Source organism: Mytilus galloprovincialis, chromosome 3 (genome assembly GCF_965363235.1).
Source record: "Mytilus galloprovincialis chromosome 3, xbMytGall1.hap1.1, whole genome shotgun sequence".
NCBI classification, from domain to species: Eukaryota; Metazoa; Mollusca; class Bivalvia; order Mytilida; family Mytilidae; genus Mytilus; species Mytilus galloprovincialis.
Window position 1 is genome coordinate 103,475,936 of NC_134840.1, and position 23,865 is coordinate 103,499,800.

The following is a 23,865-nucleotide window of genomic DNA, read 5'->3' on the forward strand; positions in this document are numbered from 1 at the left end:
CCTTTAAATGAAACCCTTTTTACCAAACTCATTGATTTAGAACTCGAGGTAAAATTGTATGTAAAAGTAACATCTTATGTCTTGTACTGAAAAAATAACATACTAGTACCTGTAATGGCTTATAAGAAATAACTTGTTCCCGGAACTTCGGTTTTACCAAAACAGGTACATCTACCCTCTTTTTAAAATTTCATGCAATTATTTCATTATTCAAAATTATAAATCCAAAATTGTTCTACAATAATTACCAGTCTGTCAGCTTTCATTTGATACCAAAATTACCTAAATATTCTAGGTATTACTAGATTTTCAAAGTTAAAACTTACACTCATACGTAGGAACTATTTTGTGTTAAATATGTACTACTTTCTGTGCTTTCGGACCGGGCCCGAATTAGTGGTGATACACAATAATGCATAATTAGGCTTTGAAGATTGGAATAAATTTTTGAACTAAAAGAAAAAGGCTTTACCAGGACAAATCAAACTCACCACAAGACATCTTTAATAAACTTTCTCAAAAATATATACAAGATTAAACATATTTATTGTACTAACTACCAGTATATATTGTAAACCATGTGGAATAAACAAAACAACACAATATGTTTCATAAAATTGTTTTTTTAAATTGTTTTCAACCTTTGTACGCTATTTGAACTTTTATCTTTATTCACTTAACAACTCCATAAGTATGAATCACATTTTATTCACTTAACAACTCTATAAGTATGAATCACATTTTATTCACTTAACAACTCCATAAGTATGAATCACATTTTATTCAGGTGTACTCGAATCATATTACAAATATCCGTTTTATAACATTAATTGTAAATTTAAATCGAAAGATTTGTAAATAACTTTATCTTAACACTTCAATTAGCCAATGAATACATAAGAAATTGATTTTTATGGTAACTCAATACTACTAGATCGCCTCTTTTATGTTGATGCCATGTCAAAATTTTGTAAAAAATATGAAGTCATTAAACATTTTTGAAATGAATATCTGATATCATTTTACGACTAGCCTTAACTTTATCAGAAATCAATGAATCAATAGAAATATTTAGTTATGACGACAATAATTCATTGATTAATCCTGACAAAACAACGGGTTTATTTAGCTGGTACCCGCCCCCTTCGTTGAACAACAGCCAGGTCGGGATTGTTCATCGAGGACGATTTGCAAACACTAATTCATGATATGGCAAGATTAAGTCTCATGTCATTTATTGTTAAGTTCAATCACAAAAATGTCTCCCTTTGTTTCCTTTAAAATATGAATTAATAAAATGTTCTAATTGTCCCAGCAGGGATTTCTTTTTTTCGTGATGAATTCCTCGAAGTGCCATCTGTTTGTATTATAACGTTAAATATTATTTCAGTGATATGGTGTATATATGAACACAAACTATATACATAGGACAGAAAATATAATAATATATAAACATGATCGGTTTAAAATTACATCGTACCGAAAATATACAATAAAGTCTTAAACAACTTAAAATGATGCAAAACAATTTATTAGTGTATTGCGTTTCGCTATGTAAATATGAACATGACAGTTCAGTAAGCGCTCACCATCTAATAACAAACATAGAATAATTAAAAAATATGGAACGAATATACGACAGATGTCCAAAAGAAAAGAATAACATTGCAAAATATTGTGGAAGTAAACATATACTTATACTTACCAAAGAAAAGGTTAATATATATGTATCGATGTTCGCACTTATGAATAGTAAAATGCGTTATATTCAGTATGTGAAAGCAATACAAATTCAAGCGTAGAAACACCAAAATATCACTTAAAACCAAATAAAGCCAGTAGTACAGAAAACTAGAAAATTAAATGGATGAAGACACCGAAATGATTTTTGACATACATGAGTCCAAATATAATTGGGCAAGTAAAAATGGTTAACAAAAGACACATTTTATGAACCTTTCCTTAATACAAACCCTACTATATAATAACACTGAAAAGTCTAATAAAAAAATATACAATAGTTTGTAAATTATATATATGATATTTCTGTAAGTTCCTCGCTAAAATTCTTTAGAAATTTGACAATACTTGCTGCAACTCATTCGATGAGAAAAGCTTCAGATTTGCAGTAATAGAACATTAAACAGCTAACAACTTTATGATTAAGCTTGGTGTACAGGCCACAAAATACCATCATTGAATTGTGAAATCAACGTTAAACACTCATTAGTTTCTCTTTAATTAGACATAATCTCATGCAGAAATATTTACAATTAGATGTAAGATGCGGCCTTAGGCAGATGCCGAAAATCAAACGAAAGTTGGCTTATTTTCTGCCTAATTTTGTTTTGGAAATTTATTTTCAAGTTAAGCAGCATTTAATCGCAAGAATTTGATGTTGAAAGTAATAGCTGATTGGGAACAGTCCCACAGCCAAGCTTAACAAGTCTTCTGTTTCATATACTGGACGATGGACATGTTTGGTGGTCTCATACATTATGATCTGCTGCTGCATGTATGCAAAGTTTTATTAATTTTGAGGACGTCAGCACGAATTTCAATGACACCACATGCACTTCCATGCAGCAGTTTGAAAATAAATGCCAGTTTTTAAGTATGTATACCGATGAACACACACACATCTATACATATATATATATATATATACAAGTAAAAACGATAGTTACAAATCTAAAAAGAATTGAAAGCCAATTTAAAGATGACCGTATAAAACAAACATTTTATAAAAAGGCAGGACAATTTGCCTTACAATTTTTTTAACTCTCATGGTTAATAATAATTAAAATCAACACTATATTTTTATTATGGTTCATTTGTATGTTATGAAGGTTACTGTGGCGTCCATATTGCTGAACTAGTTTGACATCATTGCGTTGAAGACCAATTGGTGGCTTTGTTTGAACTGTTTCTTTGACACATTCCCCCGGCTCATGTTTATTCTCTAAAAAATCTAATATTTTTTTCCATGAACAATTATATATACTGTGGATTGAATTATTTTCGTGGTTACAAATCAAGATTCACGGATTGAGAAACCATTGTATTTTCGTTGAATTTTTATTTTCGTGGTTTTGACAAGGGCTATACTGCATACATGCCCATAGACAATTTGTATCTTTTTGGTCATTTGAATGTACCTACGAAAATTGGTATTTCACAAATAATAAAGAATCATAAAGTTGAAGTTATTGCCTCTCATACTGCAGCAAAAGACAATTTTGTAAATATTTACATTTTTTTGGTTGTATGTTGTTTCTTTACTTAATTGGATCAATTTGTATGTTTTTATCTCTGGCATTTTTGCTTTTTTGGGGGGGGGGGACTTGAGTGTTCCTGTGATAGATATTAATTAATTTAGCCAAATGCATCGACGCACCCAATTTATAAAGATTTGTTTTCATTTTTATAGACATATAAAATTTCTGTAAATGTAATTTTGTCTTTGTCTAAGAATGTCTTTTTTAATATTTTTTTTTATAAAAAGATGCTAAAAGATGCCAAAATCTATTAAAAATTGCAGTATAAGTATGTATCCCAAAGCTCTATCATATATAGAGGAAATACTTAAGTAATATATACATAATGAGTACTAAAGCTTAGCAATATATATATTGTAACTAAAAGAATTTAAATTGAAATATTCAAATTTGAGGAATAACGTTTTAACAACAGTTTTTGTCGAGTCAACAAATGAACATCATGTTGTCTTTTCTATATATGATCGGGTTGTTGTCTCTTTGACACATTACCCGTTTCCATTCTCAATTTATCATGGTTTATTTTTTAGTTGTAACAATAAAATACAATTGTTATGACTAGAAGTAGCGTTTATTTTTGAAGTTTTAACGTAACTCAAATGTATAACATAACCTTATTTTTGCTCAGTATGAATATCACTGTCATGTTATTCGTTTATATTTTGAATTAAAATATTTTTACGACAATAACATGTCAAATAAAAAAAGAGAATGATGATTTCAATTGCACAATTAACCAAAAAAGTTTGCGCTTTTGCTTTAGATTCTAAAATGGAGAGAAGATACCAAAAGTACAGCCAAAATCACAAAGGTTGAGGAAAGACAAACTTCACCGTCTCTCAAAGTAAAACGGACGAAAAGTGAAAAAGAAATTCTCATAGGAGAGAATATATAAACAGAAAACTTAAGATTTAGGGACACCGATAGTTGTTCAAGTATACAGATTAGTAGAAAAAAGACGGATGCGTTCTCGTCGTCAAATTAGTAAAATCATATTACATATTTTTCAAATTTTTTGACATAATCAAATTGAAAATAGTATCAGTTTCCTGATTATGGGTTTTGAATTTGAAACATTGCCTTTAACGCCGAAGTCGAGGTAACACTTTGGCAAACCATATAAAAATTTAGAATAATTGAAATAGATGGAACAACTATTAAAAAGAACAACTAAAAAATATAAATGATGTTTATGTCACTATAAAGCTTTTTTTTAATTTTCTCAGTATAGTTAAATTTTTATTCTGCTATTTATTATACTAATATGCTTTTATAATAAAAAAAACCTAACCAAAAGCTACACATTCTGTTCATTTTAGATATTTCGACATATAATTTCACTTAGAGTTTTTGTACTTAAGAAATAAACGACAAATCCCTGACAATTGAATGTTAAAATGTTTAGGATCGCTAACAATAAATAAACAGCAATCGAAAAATAAACTTTTGTCAAGTATTATTTAAAGAAGCATGCCATCTGACTATCACAGACAGAATTGCATTGTGGGATACATTTTCGAGATGCATTGTGCTCATTGTTATTCATCAGGATAATTTGGTGCATTTAAACAAGAGTATCTTTCCAATTTATCCTATCATGCGGGTGGTTTTATCACTGTAGCTGTTGATTTTCTTGCGTCAGATGTTAGACCCCGGAGCTAGGAACGTTTCTTCATTTCAAACAACTATCAAACGGATAATTTCCATATTAGAAGACAAATATTGGAGATATTATTTTAGCATGCGGTAAATCTGAAGTATTCTTGTTTTCTACACGTTGGTAGAGATCAATGAGCTTGCTCATTCTGTCGTGTAAAGTAAAAAATAAATAGTTTATTCTTGCCAATTGACTTCAGACAGTAGCCAGAAGCTTTGCGATCTTTTATTCAACACCAAGCAACTATAAAAAGTTACAATAGTTTTCTCATGCTGATTTCTGATTTCCATGTAACAAATAAAAGAATATTATTTTCAATTGTTCATCCGGTTGTAAATGTTACAATTGTTTGATCACGTGATTTGACATGTGTTACTTTAATTTTTGAACTTTTTTCTCTCTAAAGAATGAAGCACTGAGAAGATTTATATACAAGCTACTTTTCCCCCTGAGCGTTGGCGTGTTTGGATTTGATTTAAAATGTACCCTTCTGTAAACTTCGTAACATCCTGTAAAGCATGGGTGTTTAAATTGTCTGTTGTTAAATAGTTTTCTCGTAGCTCAGTTTTTTTGTAAAATCATGAAAGTAATTGGCACCAAACCTTATACAGCATATGAAAACTGACACGTTCGTGTACAATGGCAATATGCTAATCACTTTTTACTATATATATATATATGATTTTTTTATGTAGGCTTAGCTTTTTTTTGTCTGATGGCTGACTTACAAGTGGGAGCTAGTTGTTAGCTCTATTCCGAAGGATTTCCGAAGTAAAAGAGACTGCATGTGTAGATTGAAGAGCAGCAAGCACTATCATTAGGGGTTTTATGCAATTTTTCTTTATTTTTTCTTTTTTTGTAGCCCATAATTCTCTATTCTGTAAACCTCATCCTAACACACCCTTTATATTTATATCCAGTCGTTCCATTATCAATGTACGGCGTGTATCAATACATGTAATCCTTTCAAAGAAGCGTGATGTAAGCAACAACATAGTATATGGATTCCGCTTTGCAAGTCAGGAATGGGACAGTTGTTATCAATTCGTTTGATGTGTTTTTGAGCTTTCTTATTTTCCATTTGATAAGGGACTTTCGATTTTGAAATTTCCTCGGAGTTCTTTGTTGTTGTGATTTTACTTTTTTCTATATATATGTAAAGTCCTATGTATTTGATTGGTTGTCCTGATTTGTATGTGTAAATATTTGGTTGTCCTGATTTGTATGTGTAAATATTTGGTTGTCCTGATTTGTATGTGTAAATATTTGAGATGTCTTTTATGCAAAAACTAAAATTTAATGTGAGTAAAATTGTATTACTACTCAATTTAACTTGCAGTCACACGACGGCAACTAAGAAGTCTTTAACATAGCTGGATTGAAATGAAACAAACGTACAGTACAGGTTATATATATTAAAAAGAAGATGTGGTATGATTGCCAATGAGACAACTGTCCACAAGAGACCAAAATGACTCAGACATTTACAACTACAGGTCACCGTACGGCCTTCAACAATGAGCAAAGCCCATACCGCATAGTCAGCTATAAAAGGCCCCGATAAGACAATGTAAAACATTTCAAACGAGAAAACCAACGGCCTTATTTATATAAAAAAATGAACAAAAAACAAATATGTAACACATAAACAAACGACAACCACTGAATTACAGGCTCCTGACTTGGGACAGGCACATACATAAATTATGTGGCGGGATTAAACATGTTATGACCCTGCCAATGATGTTTCAAGAGGGTTGAATAAAGGTTAAAGCAAAAGATGTTATATGTTTGAATAAGTTCATTGACTGATTGATTGGTGTTTAACGCCACTTTTCAACATTATTTTTCTTTTTCGTGTCGCCGGGTCAGTTTTTACTATAGGAGAAAGCCAGAGTGTCTGGACAGAGCCACCGACCTTCGGTAGGAAAACTGACAATTATAGTCAATTAAGATTGGAGTCGAGTGCACCTACTCCTTGTGCGATTCGAACTCAAAACCTCGTTGTTGACTGCATGGCTAGTGATGCAGTAGTTGCAGAGGCGGATTTAGGGGGAGGGGGCCAGGCCCCCTTTTTTGAAAAAAATTGGTTGCTTATATAGGAAATCATTGAAGCGTGACTGGAGCGGGCCCCCTCTTAGGTCAAACAGTGGGCCCCCACTTATGGATCCGCCACTGAGTTGGACTACTTAGCCAAATCGGCTACCGCGGCAACCGTTTGAATAAGACAGAAAAATAATAAAGTAACAAACTGCAAGATCATTACAATAAATAGACAATCAAATATAACAAACCGGCCACTATAAGCCGATGACTCCAGTGTTCGGACATGAGCAATTAAATACGCCCGTTTTAATTGGCTTGCGGTCTTTTGTATCCCACTAATAGTCAACCGGACCTATCAAGTTGCAAAGGGAAAGTTAAGCGTCAGGCTTACTTTTTGGTTTAGCAAGGTTTCATATTCTTGACACTTTTGAATGCTTCAAAGTGTCTTTAAATTTTCAACACCTTTCACCTTATGTTGTAATTATAAGCTAGAACCTCTGAGAAGACAATGATACACCGAGATATACAGAATGATTTCTGTTTAATTACTTTTTAGTTAGACTTTTAACTAATTTTACTTCAATCAGAACAATAAAATATTATATTGACTCTTCCATGATTAGAGACATATTGATCTACAGAAAATAAAGAATTCTAAAAATATCGTTAAAATATATCAATTTAAACATATCATCCAGATAACAGACAACAGCAAACGAGTGCTACAAGTCAACCATTTATTAATAACACCTTTTAAAGGAATGGTGGCAGTAGGTGCGAGCTTTCACAAAGCATCTTATTGATAAAGATATAACTATTTTTATATAACAGTAATACACATCAAGACCGTAATATTTCCCATGTACTATAATACCTACATCGGTACCCTTATAACAGTAATACACTTCCCAGTTACTTTAGGACAGTTATATTTCCCATGTACTATAATACCTACATCGGTACCCTTATAACAGTAATACACTTCCCAGTTACTTTAGGACAGTTATATTTCCCATGTACTATAATACCTACATCGGTACCCTTATAACAGTAATACACTTCCCAGTTACTTTAGGACAGTTATATTTCCCATGTACTATAATACCTACATCGGTACCCTTATAACAGTAATACACTTCCCAGTTACTTTAGGACAGTTATATTTCCCATGTACTATAATACCTACATCGGTACCCTTATAACAGTAATACACTTCCCAGTTACTTTAGGACAGTTATATTTCCCATGTACTATAATACCTACATCGGTACCCTTATAACAGTAATACACTTCCCAGTTACTTTAGGACAGTTATATTTCCCATGTACTATAATACCTACATCAGTACCCATCACAAATGTGATAGACACTATTGTGTCGTTCATTTGTAAGCTAATTTGTCTAAGTAGATTTTGATTGTCACCATTCCGAACAAACAGATCAGTTGGTCAATTGACTGGATATAAAGACAACCCAGCATGCAACGTTCTCACTACAACGCAGAATCAAATACGTGTTTATTGACATCTGAATAAAGATAGTAAATTAATTTGCTGAAGTTCACAAAAGACTTACACACCTGGCACAAAGGAAATTAGAGGGGAAGTTCTCATTACGAGGCTCCCGCTGGTTCTATTCAGTCAGTCAAACTGACCGAGAATATATCTTCAATTGCAATTTATACTGACAAAAAGGGCAATTCTTTGACAACATTTAAATAATAATTGGTCATTTTCTACTTCGTTAATCTTTTTACATTGGTATTTTTCCTCCAAAAAATCCAAACGAGATTAATGACAAAATGGTCTTCCAATCAAAACATATCATTAAATGGCGCGTATTACATCAAAATATAAAATTATAATGATTTTGCTAATGGATTTCTATTTGTAATTGAACGGACGAATGATGATTTAATATACCATTATGGGAATACATTTTTAAAAGTTGCTTTTAACGATATTTAATTTGAGAGATTAACGAAAACCACCACGAAGTACAGAAAATAAGAAAATAAAATATACACCAGACTAGAACAAATCAGTTAAAATCAAGTAAACCAGACAATCTAAACTTTGGCCAAATTTAGATCCGTAAACCCAGAGATGGACATCACAATATCGTAATCTATGAACTATGAATATAATATATAAATAAAGAGTAGTTGCATGATTTTCAATGTGAGAACTATTTATAGAGATAAAAAAGTCATCAACAATGAGCAAATTAGATACTGTATAGCGAGATATGAAGGCACCGTTATGACATTATGTAAAACAGTTCAGAAGAGAAAAAACAACCACCTTGTTCAAACTATAATGATAAAAAACAACCACCTTGTTCAAACTATATGATAAAAAACAACCACCTTGTTCAAACTATAATGATAAAAACCAACCACCTTGTTCAAACTATAATGATAAAAAAACAACCACCTTGTTCAAACTATAATGATAAAAAACAACCACCTTGTTCAAACTATAATGATAAAAAACAACCACCTTGTTCAAACTATAATGATAAAAAACAACAACCTTGTTCAAACTATAATGATAAAAAACAACAACCTTGTTCAAACTATAATGATAAAAAACAACCACCTTGTTCAAACTATAATGATAAAAAACAACAACCTTGTTCAAACTATAATGATAAAAAAACCAACCACCTTGTTCAAACTATAATGATAAAAAACAACCACCTTGTTCAAACTTTAATGATAAAATTCGGCAGTCAGCAACCAACGGAAACTTCTTGATTACAGGTTTCTGATTCCAAACAGTTACACTAAATAGAATGTGGCGGGGTTGGACATTTTGTGAACGCTCAACCCATCCGTCACGTGGGAAAGTGTAACAGCACACTTCAATTAGTTAGAAACAGATTTACTTTTTCGATCGGTATTACAAGTACAAAGTTAAACAAAGAAAGAGATTCAAAGTAACAATCAAGCTACTAAAAGCTAGCTATAAGTGAAATTTCAACTTATAAATATACCATTTTCAGATCAATCCGTACACCTGTAACGGATTAAGTGTAAAAACGTCATATATAGTCTGATTATTACTGAACTTGGCTTTTTATAATTATATTATTATTATTCTTCAGGGCCGTAGCGTAATGGAGGCAAATGAGGCAAATGCCTCACTTTTGAAACGACGATCAAACTTTAGAAGTGGCCATTTTTTTTTAATTTCATGTATTTTACATTATCAATATGCGAGTTTCAAGTTTCAAACTATTTACCGGCACACTACATACAGTGTTTCCAATCTGCAGCAGCGATTCTGAATATAATTATTTTACATGCATAGCGGTGACGGTAACAAAAATAAGTGTCCCGATTACAAATCAAAATACACAAATTGAAACAAATCTTGTTTATGTCTTAACAAAACTGGTTGAAGACGGGTTCTTTAAAGAGAAAAAAGATGAAAAGGGAAACTCATGAGTATAAACACCCCCGATAAGTACGCTGGCTTATAACTTTCTTGGTTTATTTTTGAATCTACCAATGTTTACACACTGAACAACAAACATGCCGCAAATGCAAATCGATAAAATATTTCATTGACCAAAAAATAATGATTATTTATAATTAATTTAAACAAAATCATGAAGCGCCTTTTATATGGAAGTCTTTAATGTATAAGGCAATTCATGATTTTTATTTATCTTTAATAAAAGCATGAAATATATTTTTAGTATTGTTTGAAAATATTTTTTTTGTGTTTCTTTGTTTTATTATTATTATTAGCATGGTCTGGTTGTATGCTAGCTTGTTCCATTGATTATATTGCGGTAGGCCGTGGGTTCGAACCCCGAACGGTAGGTCAGACCAAAGACCTAAAACTTATAATATGTTCTCGTCTTTTAGAAGCTTATAACTTGCTGTTGGACATAAATATATATATATACATCAGAACGTGTGTTGAAGCTTTTTGATAGTACAGGTCATAGGAGAATCGGAAAGTTTTGGTTGAACAACAGAGTTGAAACTTGTTTTGTTACTTACTAGGCTAGCTAATAAAAAAAACGCATTCAGTCTGTTATATATTTTTTGGTTTTTTATTTAAGATAGTAATGCTGAAATAAGCTTCTTCCGTTTCATGCATCCGAACTCCGCTAAAAAAAAGGGCCCAAAAATTTTTCGCCTCGCTCCGCTCGGCGAAATGCCTCACTTTAAAAGAACATGCGCTACGGCCTTGTTCTTCTTATAATTATTATCATTATCATTATCAATATCTTTATCATTGTTATTATCATTATCATTATTTTATTGCATTGGTATATTTTTTTTATTATTAATTCCTTTATCAATGTGTCTTTATACTTAATATTTTGTTTTTAATAAAAAAAAATATTACAGTAAATAAAAAAGTAAGTGTTTTCTATAGGGCTGTAAAGCATCAGGTAATACAGTATATAATGTGCACGTTTCTTGAAGAAGAAAAAAATGTTAGCTGATTGTTGTATCAATGAATTGTATTGTAGTATTTTGTACGTATCATATTTGATTTAAAAGTCATAGTTGTTTATTAATAAAAAAAAATGATAAATATCGGTAAACATTATTATGTTCTAAGACAGAGTCTGGTTATAAGAGTAACAAGAATATATGCATTCTTATATTAAGAATTATTTTTCACTCTATGCGAATTAAATATTCCTTTCGTGATAAGTTTTTCGTGAGAAAATTATTTACCATTTTACTTTCAATCCGTTAGTGTTTTAAAACAAGAAATCGACATTTAAAGTCTTACCCAAAACGAAAATGTGATTTAGATATAAATGTAAAGAGGATGTGAAGTGTTCATAAAAAGTCGAAAACAAAAATAATATAAACTTTTTTGGGGGGTTGCAAAGACAAGGGGAAAAAGACAAAATCAATGAAGGGAGAAATAGGTTTGACGATGACAGACACGTACATATTTAATATTTAAGAATTGAATGCTTCTTTTTGTAACTTTATTGGGGTGTAAAAGCGTTGACCGAAGTACATTTTGTATGATTCTAAAAATGTGGGCACGGTCAACGCTTTTACAACCCTGTGAAGTTACAAAAAGAAGCATTCAATACTTATAATTACATTTTTTTAGCTAGGATCATGAAAACACGATTTACATCAAGTTTTATTTAATTTACCTGTGCACTTTATAATGGGACCTCGTGTCAAGATGAATGATAAGTTTTATTGTGTGATACAACTGCTTAAGGAATAACATTTTATGTACAGTTAGCCAATCAGAGAACGTTTTATAATGAAACATACATCTAATGTAATTATTAATAAATAAAATACAGGCAATGCAGCAAGTGAGAACAATGTTTCTCTCTAAAATCTATACCAACAGATTGTAAAACGTTAATGTCAAAATACTTTTTTGTTGTTGAAATAAATTGGTACTTTTATATTCATAATAACAAAACCTCTTTATTTCCCTTTCTTAAATTGTGACATTTGATGAGAACATGTTATTCCTCTTCAATAACTTTTAGATTTCAGCACCTCATTTCTATTCGTACTGTTATAACAAAAGTATTTTATAAAATGTTAAAGCTCTAATTAAACTATGTAAATTAAATATATACGAGAATATCAAAAATAGTTAAAACATATTCCGGGTTTATTATCAGCAGAAAAGTTAAAAAAATGCGAAACAAAACTTGAAAACTTATTTCGGACCAATAAGATAGAAAATAGTTTATGAACAAAGTTAACAAAAGTTTAATTTCATGACCTCTATAGACATATTATGTTGGTGGTTTATAGATTTAATTTCATTATTTATTCTTTTTATAATTTACACGAATCCACCTAGAATCAGATTTCCAAATAATATCTTTGAAATAATGGAGGGACAGTGAAACACAGAACAAGACAATCTCATGAAAAACGGCATAATCTCAAGTAAGCTTTTTTTCTAACTAATGAAAAAGAAAGGATATAGACAATAACTTTATTAACCATATATATATAACAACAAATTATTTCATTATTCAATAAACAATCACCTGTTTTAAGTCTTCTTTGATCAGATATTTAAAATAAAATGTTCATAACGATATATACACTATTTTTTATCTATGATTTCACGCATTGTTCCAGCATACATCCATATATACACGTATAACAAAGTTTAGCACTTTAAGCACATTCACATGTTGCTATAACAATTCTCTAGACTCTATAAATTGGCAGAGATTTTCTAGACAGCTTACAGAGTTGAAATGTGAAGGATTTCCTTTGTTTTATTGAAGAATTACGAAGGATGAATCTTCATTCTGACAGTTAAAGAATCAGTAGGAAAGGAAAAACAAACAGTTTCTGACACTAATCCAAACTTCCGCCGTCGCAAACCCCCTCTCGTGGCAAGAACTGTTTTGACAGATTATATTAACGATGTGTAGAATTTTACACAAATACTGATATTATTAAGTTGGACTAACACTTAGATTGTTTGACTGTTCATGAGGTGACAACGGAGAGCTACTTCTAGAATCGTCTAAGTCAATATCATCATCATCGTCATCGTTCATTATATCGATTTTATCATCGTCGTCGAACGATATCATCGATTCATCTGTCGGTGACGAGCTATGCAGACGACTAAGTTTATCACTGCCATTGTGTTGAAGCCTGAAAATAAACGATTTATTATAATAATTTTATATACAAATAACACCCATACATGTCAAGCGAAAAAAATAAAAATATATCACAATATTATCACAACAGTGAAGAAAAACATAAATAAAAAAAAAACAAACAAAAAAACAAAAAAGCACACATACATACATACATACATGTAAGCTATTCCTTTTCGCAAATCTATAGTTTTCTTAATCAAGAAGTATATAGTTTTATTTCTCTGTAATCACTCACATGTAATAAAAAATTAAAATGTTAACATCTAATGCTATAAAGTTCAAGTCGATGCCATTTATGGAATAAAAACTTTTGGTTCTAGAATGTGAAGATCGGGGGAAAAAGCTGTCCTCTAGAAATATTTGGTTATTTGTGTCTTTTGGTTGCACTCTCATTTATCTCTACCTTACGTCTCTATTTTATTCATACGAAAAAAAAACGCAATTCTATCGTCCTTTGAGTAGACACTTTTATATTTGTGAACTAAAATTCCTTAAGCGTCTTAACAGAAAAGAGTAAAAGAAAATAATCAGAGGTTCCTTGGTCTTCAAATAAACAAGTTTTTGTACTTAAAAGTTTGCACCCTAGTATTTATACAAAGAAAATCTTTTAGGATGTTTCTGATCTTGCAACATATAGAATAACAGGTACAATTCTATACAATATAAACAATTAAATAAAAAATACATAATATCAAATTTAATTCGGTAATCTGAATTTGGCAGGTCAATATTGGTTCTATAAATCAACTGGTATAATAGCTTCCTTCTTAAAACTATTTGGAGAGATACTCAATTTAAACTATGCAAATTGTACCGGATAGAATCTCATGTCTCAGGGCTGTGTAAACTAGGTATAAATGTTTCTAATTTACTGAAAACAGGAGGGATTCGTTTGAATAACAATTAAATATCATTCGCTTAAAGCACCCTATCTCTTGGGTAGACGTAAGAAGCAAATGCTTTAATTAAACTTTTAAGTTTTTCCCATGTGCACTGGTCGCATATTTTTATATTAATATTCTTAAGTATTATAAATTGAGAAGTACTAATAATATTTAAACATATTTAATGTTTCTTATTATTTTCCGTTGAGAATCGAAAATGCATTTTTTAACGTATTAATCATTAAATGAGAATTAAATCGAACTTGAATTATGTCTGTACAATTTTTGATTATCAATAATGTATTAAAATAGTCTGAAATCTCACATTATCATGCATACTTGTTAAAAGTTTATGTTTAAAATTGATAAGTGAAAATCTTAAAATTGATTTCAATTGTGAAGATGATTTTAAAGTTTATTGTTTATTAGCTTGAATTTAAATAAAATCTTATCTAGCAGTTGGTAAACCAAACAATTAGAATTACTTAAATATGTGAAACAAAATAAAAATGATAACCATTATCCGATTTGCATCGATAAAAGACTTAAAAGATTTCTTATAATCATATCTTCTTCGTGAATGGAGTTTATACACTAAAGCCGATCTAGTTATGTACTTCGTGTCAAACTTGAGGCTAAGTGATGATCTCTTCCTTACATAACTATAAAATCTTTCTTTTACCCATATCGGCAAATACGGAAACGTCGGAATGTATTTAGGTAAATCTTTTCGAACTACAGGTGCGAGATGTAAACACTTAAACAAAAGAAAATTGAGCTTTTTATCAAATAAATAACAATGATATTGAATGTATTAGTGAATCGCTTGGTGAATAGTATCTATCATGTTAACACCGATATAACTGGCCAGATTACAGATATTAATGGTTCGGTGTCGGTCAGTAAGAGTTTTACGTGACTGAAACAGAAGGCATTTCTTAACGTAATAAGAATTTCTACTCATATATATTTATTCTATGTATAAATGACCTAAAACGATCTGTTTATCTTCATTGAAACCAATTAAATTTTGACAGAAAAACGTGCATCATTCGGAATTTTGACGGCTAATTCGGGTGTCTTATCAATGTCATTAAGAATATTGGATATATTTATCATTTATAAACTGTATGGGGGGATGTTTTCAATAATACTTTCATTTTTCACACCTTTGTCAAAATATCTGAACACAAATAATAATGCAATTTATTTTTTCCTATTAGTCAGACCACAGATGTTGGAATGATGACGAAATGTTTCATTATTTAAGATTTTTCTAAATATAAGGTAAATTTTTAAAGTTCTAATTAAAAAGTACAAAATACTACAAATATTTTTTTGATATGTCGTGAGTTGTTCTTTTAATTTGAAATTAGAAATACAATGGAAATTTTATATTTATTACTAGTAATTAAACTGTGAAAAGGTAACTTTATATTCTATTCTTTTCTTTTCCTTTTTGTTAAAATTATTTGATCAACTTTAACACAAAAACTGGTTAGAAAATGGATGGCTCTGAGTTCAAACTTTTTTCTTTTTTAATATTTTAGCTGTGATACTTTTCAATGAGTGAAAGTTTAAATTTATTTGATTAACTTTTACACAAAAACTGGTTAGAACCTGGATGAATCTGAGTTCAAACTTTTTCCTTTTTTCTATTTTAGCTGTGATCATTTTCAATAAGTGTAAGTTTTAAGGTTTCGCCGTTCTAATTAATATCCTATCGTCTGCCCTCTTCATTCTTAAGTATATACCAAAAGTTATCGAGCTTGCTTATTTTCTTTCAATAATACTCGAGAGGCATTAAAAAGTCTATTTAAGTAAAGTTTAAGAGGTAAATGAAATAACCAATTAGTCTTAAAATAACTGGACATTACAGAAAGCCTTAGTCAGACCTGTCTGGACATAGATGACCACTCAAGTTAAAATCTACAATAATATACATAATATCATCTTCCGATACACAAAATACATTGACAAAACGTCTTTAACCTTTCATCGTATTATTGTTACATTGTCAGTACTTTCCTGTCGGCAATAGGTTAAACCATTGTAAACCCCCGTCTATAAACAACTCTAATGAAGCCTGGTGTAACGGCTTTACGTTAAAGTGTTGACAAAGTTTTATTCAATTTAGTTATGTTGGTAATCAAAATATTAGCTAAGAACAAACCCAAGTCAAAAATTTAAATAAATATAAATAATTTAAACGGAAAATCTATTCAGTAGCTGTCTAGAAGAACACACGAAGAAAATAGATTTTGTTGTAACATGGGTCTCGTGGTATATTGATATTTAATTTCCTATTTTTAAGCTGTTTGTCCGCATTAATCGGCGACAAATTTACAAATCCTTAAGTGAATTTGCGGAGTGTCAATCTCTTTACAGATAAATAATGTTGAATAAAAAGGAAAATATCCTCTATTGACTCAGTGATATAGATTTTCCACCGTTATAATAAATTGGTTTTATATCTCTTAAACGTAAAAGGAGAAGAGGTATAACGAAACTTACTTTTAACTAAATGACAAAATATTTAAATAGAGTGAAATTTATATATATAATTTATAATTATTTATGTTCTGATGAGTTAAGTTAAAATGATATTATTATTTTTTTTTTATGAAATATTGAATTGAAATTGCACGACAAGATTGGGTTCGTGTTGCTCAGTCTTTAAGTTTCTCTGTTGTGTTTTCAATATTATTTATCTTTAGATCTTCTTCTTTGTTTTAGCAATGGTGTTGTCATTTTATTTTCGACTTATGAGTTTGAATTTCCTCTGGTATCTTTCGCTTCTCTTTCACGAATTTACAAAAGAGAAAACAAGTGAAAAATTATGTAAGACCATTACAACTTTTAACTTAAATCTGATAATTTTCAAATTATTCATTCGATGACAACTTTAGATTTTGCCTATGTAGTAGAGATATACATATTGTTCCATTTTGATACAAATTGAGATATCATATTTTTATTTATTGAGTTGTAATTTTATCATTTGTAAAAACAACATAAAATCAATCATCGATGCTTTGATCTTTACAATGTTGTACATGTAAAAATCTGTGGAACTTTGCCCCTCCGGTCAAACAAAGAATGTTACATATTACAACTTTTTCTTATTACTTAACACCTTCTTACAGATAAAGATCATGATCAGGTCAAGATGACCAGAAGGAAATATTGGACATATCTTTATGAATAAGTTCATTAGAAAAAATATTGCAAGATTTCAATGCGATACTGAAAAATTGGTGGAAAAAATGGAAAGCGTTTGAATTGTTTAGGAAAAGTTTATTTATACATATTAATACTGATTTTAGTTACATAAATCCCAACTTTAAGATAAACCCAAGAGTTATATCTACATTTAGTATGTGTTTATAATTTCCTTGGAAGTCGGAGAGATGGGAGAAAATAATCTCAAACTCTGAAGAAAACAGTTTAACAATTCTATCATTAGTTTTTTGCATTTCCTATTATATTAGGTCAAAATAAAATTGTTTGTAGAATATTAGAACTACTTTATATTTTAGAAAAAGAAAAGAATTTTGTAAAAAGTAAGATACATTAAGGAGTTGGCAATCAAAAGCAAAGTCATTATAGAAAGACATGACAACGGATAAAACCAAACGGGGGAAAAGTCAAATACGGTTCAAAGACCACTACACAGAAAACTTCAGAATTTAGAACGCCAGGAACCACATTTAAAAATTCAAACCTTGAATTTTAATCAATTGGACAGTAGAAAGGGATTGAGTAAATAAATATTTTTTAAGCTGTTGTTTAATGGTTTCCTTAATTTCTGAGTTATGCAGTATTTTTTAAAGAATTTAGAACATTGCAATACAAAGTTTTAGCATTCTACAGTGTACAAAAATTGTTTCTGCCCTACATTGTATGCTAACGGAAAAATCTGTATTTATGTTTGGGGTAAAAATACACTTTCCAATATACAAAAATAAAGCAAAGCAAAGCAAAATAAATTAAATGAAATGAAATATAAGTAACAAAATTGTTTCGCTCTTTAACTCCGTTAAAGACGCATTTTTATTTAAAATTGTTTTTAATGATGAAAGCACCTTTTTATAAAATTTATTAGTACAAAGAAACTTCCTTATTTGAGTTCTCAACTTTTAAGGCGAATTATTCAATAAAATTCGTTGCTGAAAAGAGAGGCGATATAAAAGAGACACTGTTTCGAAGTTAAACACAAACTGTGAATAATCATTACTATTTAAACAGTTGTGTAATATTATAAATGAAAGACAAAAAGTCATTGCGATAAACCGATTCATTTAGACAATTGTTGACATTAGTTATGAAAGAATTTGTATGAACATTTCTAATAAAAAAAACCCACAAATAATGATGTTCTGAAGAAATTCAAAGCTATAAAGTTAAGTTATTCTTTCATCAACTCTTACCAGATATTTTATGAATATGAACTACTTAGAGCACAGGGAATAATATGGACATCATTTTAATGTTTTTGAATAAATGATGTGTCTTAAAATAAAATAAAAATGAAAATAAGAAAATATTTATTTTTATCATAAAATTTAGAAAAAAGAAATAAATATTACAATGTATAATCATTAATATAAAAACTATATACATATTGAGTTTTTTCTGCTTATTTTATATACTAAATTTATATTTTATTGATTTGAAAACACCTCATTTTATTGTGTTATTTTATTTAATTTTAAATATAACTAAAATCATTCTTTATTATTAACAAGCAAAATTATAATATTCAAATTAACGAAAACATGTATGCTGTTAAATTCAAACTGATAATTATATTTAAATACATACAAACACCAAGACATGCACGCAAAGTACATTTTAAATATCATAAAACCCAACTTTAAAACATGAAACATACCTATTTTTGGAGGCTGCAGCTCTGTCTCTTTGCCGCCTATTTTTGAACCAGTTACCAACTTGTGTAGGTGTCAGACCAGTGGCTTGGGCTAGCTCCCTTTTCTTTGTAGGGTTAGGATACGGATCTTGTAAATACCATTCCCTCAACAAATTTCTCGTTCTTTCTTTAAAGCAATGCGTCTTCTGTTCGCCGTCCCAAATTGTCCTTGGTAATGGGAACTTCTTTCGGACCCTATATTTATCTACAGGGCCTAAAGGTCTACCACGTAATTTCTCAGCTTCCTGATAGTGGGCTTCTAACCACATTGCTTGTAATTTAGCATGGGATTCTTTGGTAAATTTGTGATGTTCTATAATATGATACAAGTCTCTAAAGTTCCCTGTATGAAATGCTACTAAAGATCTGGCTCGTAATACAGATTCGTGCTTGTTCAAAGCTTCACATGCTGACGGATTCACTGGTAGAGACCATAAAAAACGTCCAAGTCTTTCAATATCACCACTTTCTTCCAAAGTTTCACAAACTTGTGCCACTTGTTGGGGAGTAAAATGTAAAGTCGGCAAAGCAAACATATTGTTAAAATGTAAATGCACAATTCTAAAAAGTTCTTTCTTTTCACACTGCAAAACTGCGAAATTTTAGTGTATTAAATCATTTCCCAAAACTACAAACAAATATCTCATAAACGGATAATACAATGAAAATGATTGTCAAAATCTGATATTATGATGTTTTCATCAAGAGTAAACATTGATATATCATAAGTGTTTGGGAGTGGTTTAGCATATTAATATACTGTAATCAAATATATCGAGCAATCAAAGTTTAAAAACAGTTGCAAAACGATTGGTTGATACTTCTCTTTTGAAATTATTACTATAGAGACAATGTCAATCACCGCCCATTTCTGTCAATCATCTCGTATCTTAAATGTGATTGGACAATGGAAAACAACTTAGGAAAACCTGACTGGATAATATTATTTTCAAATACTATTAATTGTTACAATGAAGTACTTACGTATGTAAACTAATTGGTAATGATAACGGGTAGTACTTGATGGTGTCATTTCGTCACAGGTGGGCTGGACAAAAATTCCAACACAAAATGAGTTATACGATAAACATTTACTAAAACTAATTTCATTGATAGAATATTTTCAGTTTTGATTTAAAATATCTTCAATATTTCTAATCTAGACAATGAAAGGTTTTAAATTCTTGACTATTTTATTAAATTGTTATAGAGGTTATTTTTCGTGAAGTTATTGAGTAGGCACTTGTGATGCAAATATTATTTACATTGCTAATTCAAAAATACTTTTTTATCAAGTTGATTTAAAAGTAAAAATGCCAGTTGAAGAATCCGTGTGTCATACACCCCGGGTTGTTAGTAACTTTGTAATTACTATGTAGAATAGGTTTGGAAAGATATAGGGAAAATTGTATCTGACAGTGTGTCAATCCAATGATCATATATTGTATTTTATTTGCAAAATCATCAAGATTTGAATAGAAATAAGTTTGATTCCGAAATGGCATCTGATTATATTTACCCGATTTTACAGTGTGCTTATTTGTAGAGGTATGTACATAATTTCTAACCCACGTGCAGTTTGTTAAAAACGACAATTATGTATTTTTTGAAGAGTAAACCAAATACTGAACATTTACCCGTTTTTACAACAACAAAAAAACAAATATAAAAAAAAAAGATTTACAGAATTTGCTTATTTATAGAAGTATATGCATGATTTCCAACCCGAAACTAAACAATACTTGAACTGCTTGTATTTCTTGTAAATTTTAAAACGTATCCATTCAAATCAATAAATATCTATAAAGAAAAAAGTGTTACTTCAACAAATTGACCTATGCAGGTGGTTTCTTAAAGAATATTATATGTAAGAATACACACTACAGATCTATTCTAGGTAAAAGTAAGACGGCTATATTATACCACCTTTAATATAATGTGTGAATATTCTTACCAAACCGTTAGAAACATGCCTGGGAAATCAATTGTATAGAAAAATTGTAACACATACATATATAAATTATAACAGTATAATTATATAAGTTCTTTTAGTGTGGGATGTAATAATTTATAAGAAAGGAGACATTTTTGTAGCCGGGTAAATTCTTGAAACGAAAACAAATAGCACGGCAAAATTAAACAAAACATTAACGAAATGTTTAATCTTTATTTCATTTTATAGTGTAAGGAAATGTAGCCGTGTTTGAATAAAAGTATAACTGCAATTTTCTTGTTTTCTATGACCGTTATTTAGAAATTACACGAAACCCATCATAATGCTGTCCAACTTAACAAAACTAAATATAGGTGGAAGACAAAACAACAATGTTTTAAATAAAACCTATCCTGGTTCCCGGTACTACGTTCCAGGTATTAGCTTTTTAGCATACTCTCTCACGAGGTCCCGGTACTGGGTATCCTGGTTCCCGGTACTACGTTCCAGGTATTAGCTTTTTAGCATACTCTCTCACGAGGTATATGTGTAACATACTTAATATTGCGATCGGGAACCAGTCTAAATAAAACCAGGGTTGTGTTTCCGGTATTTTATAAATTTCTTATGTCTGGTACTGTATTTATAACTTTGTTGGTTTACTGTCTCTTTCTTGGCTGGTTACTGTCTCTTTGACTTATAGCCGACATCTTATGCAACTTTGAACTCGAAAGAGGTTTATTGTTTTAAATTACGAGGGGAGCCATAGAAAGAGCTATATGAATAATTGATTTTCTTGTGATCTTCAACATTTTTGCATGAAAGCAGGACAAGTGTTATTTGAATCAAAGCAGAAGTATATAAATAACGTTTTTCTTTCTTCGCCTCTTTATCGATGGGGGTAGTGAAGAACGGTATATATATATTAGTTCTGCAGCCTACAAAGAAACTTAAGTTAATGTTTCTGAGTATACATAATCTCCTTTTAATCGGATCATTAGTATATATGAATTCTCATATGTAAAAATATTGATTATTATAAATGTGTTGTTTAAATTATATTGTGCAAAGACGAGGTTGAAGACATGGTCAAATATTAACGTTTAAATATTTTCTTTAAAAATTTGTATATTGATACAAGCTAGTCAGCTTTAAAAGCGAATATTATCTATAGTTTAAAGAGTAAGATTTTGGACAAGAAATATATGTGACAAGTCACAAATCGTTACATACAGTTTTTAAATTAAGATGCTAAAATATAAAGTTTCCGATTGAAGATATGATGATAATCTGATATGTCGAGTGCGTGAAGTCATATATATATATACAAATGTATATATGTTCGAGCCCTAGCTGAGCAAAACCATAGACTTTAAATACTCAATCGAAAATTAGTATTTGCTGCCTCTTCGCTAAGCACGCTGCATTTAGAAGTAAGAGCAAAGGTTGATCGGCTCGGAATCAGAATTATGTGTCCGGTTAAGGTGTCTTCTTGCTGACTGGTACCTTGCCAGTGAACTATCACGTTAAAAACCTGGGGCCGTGTCAATGAAAGTATCCTAAGATATGTCCTAAGATATGTCTTAGGACATTACTTAAGATGGTCTTAGGACGTGTAAATCTATGTCATAGATTTAATGGTATGTTAGTATCTACTCTTATATGGAAACAGTTAACGCAAAAATAAAAGTTGTTTTAACGTAATACTAATAAAAACGTTATTAATATATGATAAAAGATATAAATGAATTTGATACGAAAACAAAAGTAAATAGTCACACAGTCTTTCGGTACTAGAAACGAATGGCCCCGTCCCAAAAAGTTAAAAAGTCTGCAATTTCAATAACACACGTGGACGCAAACATGATGGTAGTCTCACATATGAAAAACCAGCTCAAAATGTGGAGGCGTATAGAAAAAAATTCCGTATAACTGTGATTTTCAATAATTTTTAAAGTCCAAAGCCCGTAATTTTGGCAAAATTTAGTAGAGCGGAACGAAACTTAAACTTGATCTGTAACTCATCAGGGTCAACTCACATACTAAAAATCAGCCCAATATCTGAATGCGTTTAGAAAAAAACTCCGTATAATGGTTTGTTGCGGAATGACAGAATGACGGAATTACGGAATTTTGGAATAACGGAATTTCGGAATTACGGAATTTCGGACAAGGGTAAAACTATATGGCACCGACAAGTTCGTTGCGGGGCCATAACAATAAAAAAACTAAACGAATATGACAGACAGCAAACCAATTGACATTCACTGGATCAAATAAGTTCAGATGTATGTAGAAAAATAAAGAATTGAAAACAAGCTGAATCGAAAGAACTATACAAACGCAGAAAGAGATCAAGTGCGTCACAAAGATCAACATATTTAGCTGTGCACGCACCTCCCGACTCACAATCGCCGTGGTAAGTATCAAATCAGGAATGCGACAAAAACAAAAACTTTGTTAATTTGACCCTAGCGGGATTCTTA

The 23,865-nt window shown here is 30.3% G+C and overlaps 1 protein-coding gene across 1 annotated transcript; it reads right to left on the minus strand.

Moving 5' to 3' along the window:
- Positions 1-13,166: 13,166 nt before the first annotated feature.
- LOC143069609 (homeobox protein SIX6-like) lies at positions 13,167-20,131 on the minus strand. Its single transcript, XM_076244327.1, has 2 exons — positions 19,411-20,131; positions 13,167-13,621 (listed from the first exon to the last, which is right to left on the minus strand). The coding sequence occupies exons 1-2, from the start codon at positions 19,980-19,982 to the stop codon at positions 13,417-13,419; spliced, it is 777 nt and encodes a 258-aa protein (XP_076100442.1). The 5' UTR covers positions 19,983-20,131; the 3' UTR covers positions 13,167-13,416.
- Positions 20,132-23,865: the final 3,734 nt, after the last annotated feature.

Excerpts from the sequence above, each read along its gene's own strand:
- LOC143069609 (XM_076244327.1), bottom strand. The coding sequence starts at position 19,982 with ATGTTTGCTTTGCCGACTTTACATTTTACTCCCCAACAAGTGGCACAA. Across the intron at positions 13,622-19,410 it reads GCTGCAGCCTCCAAAAATAG|GCTTCAACACAATGGCAGTG; the intron begins GTATGTTTCATG and ends GTTTATTTTCAG.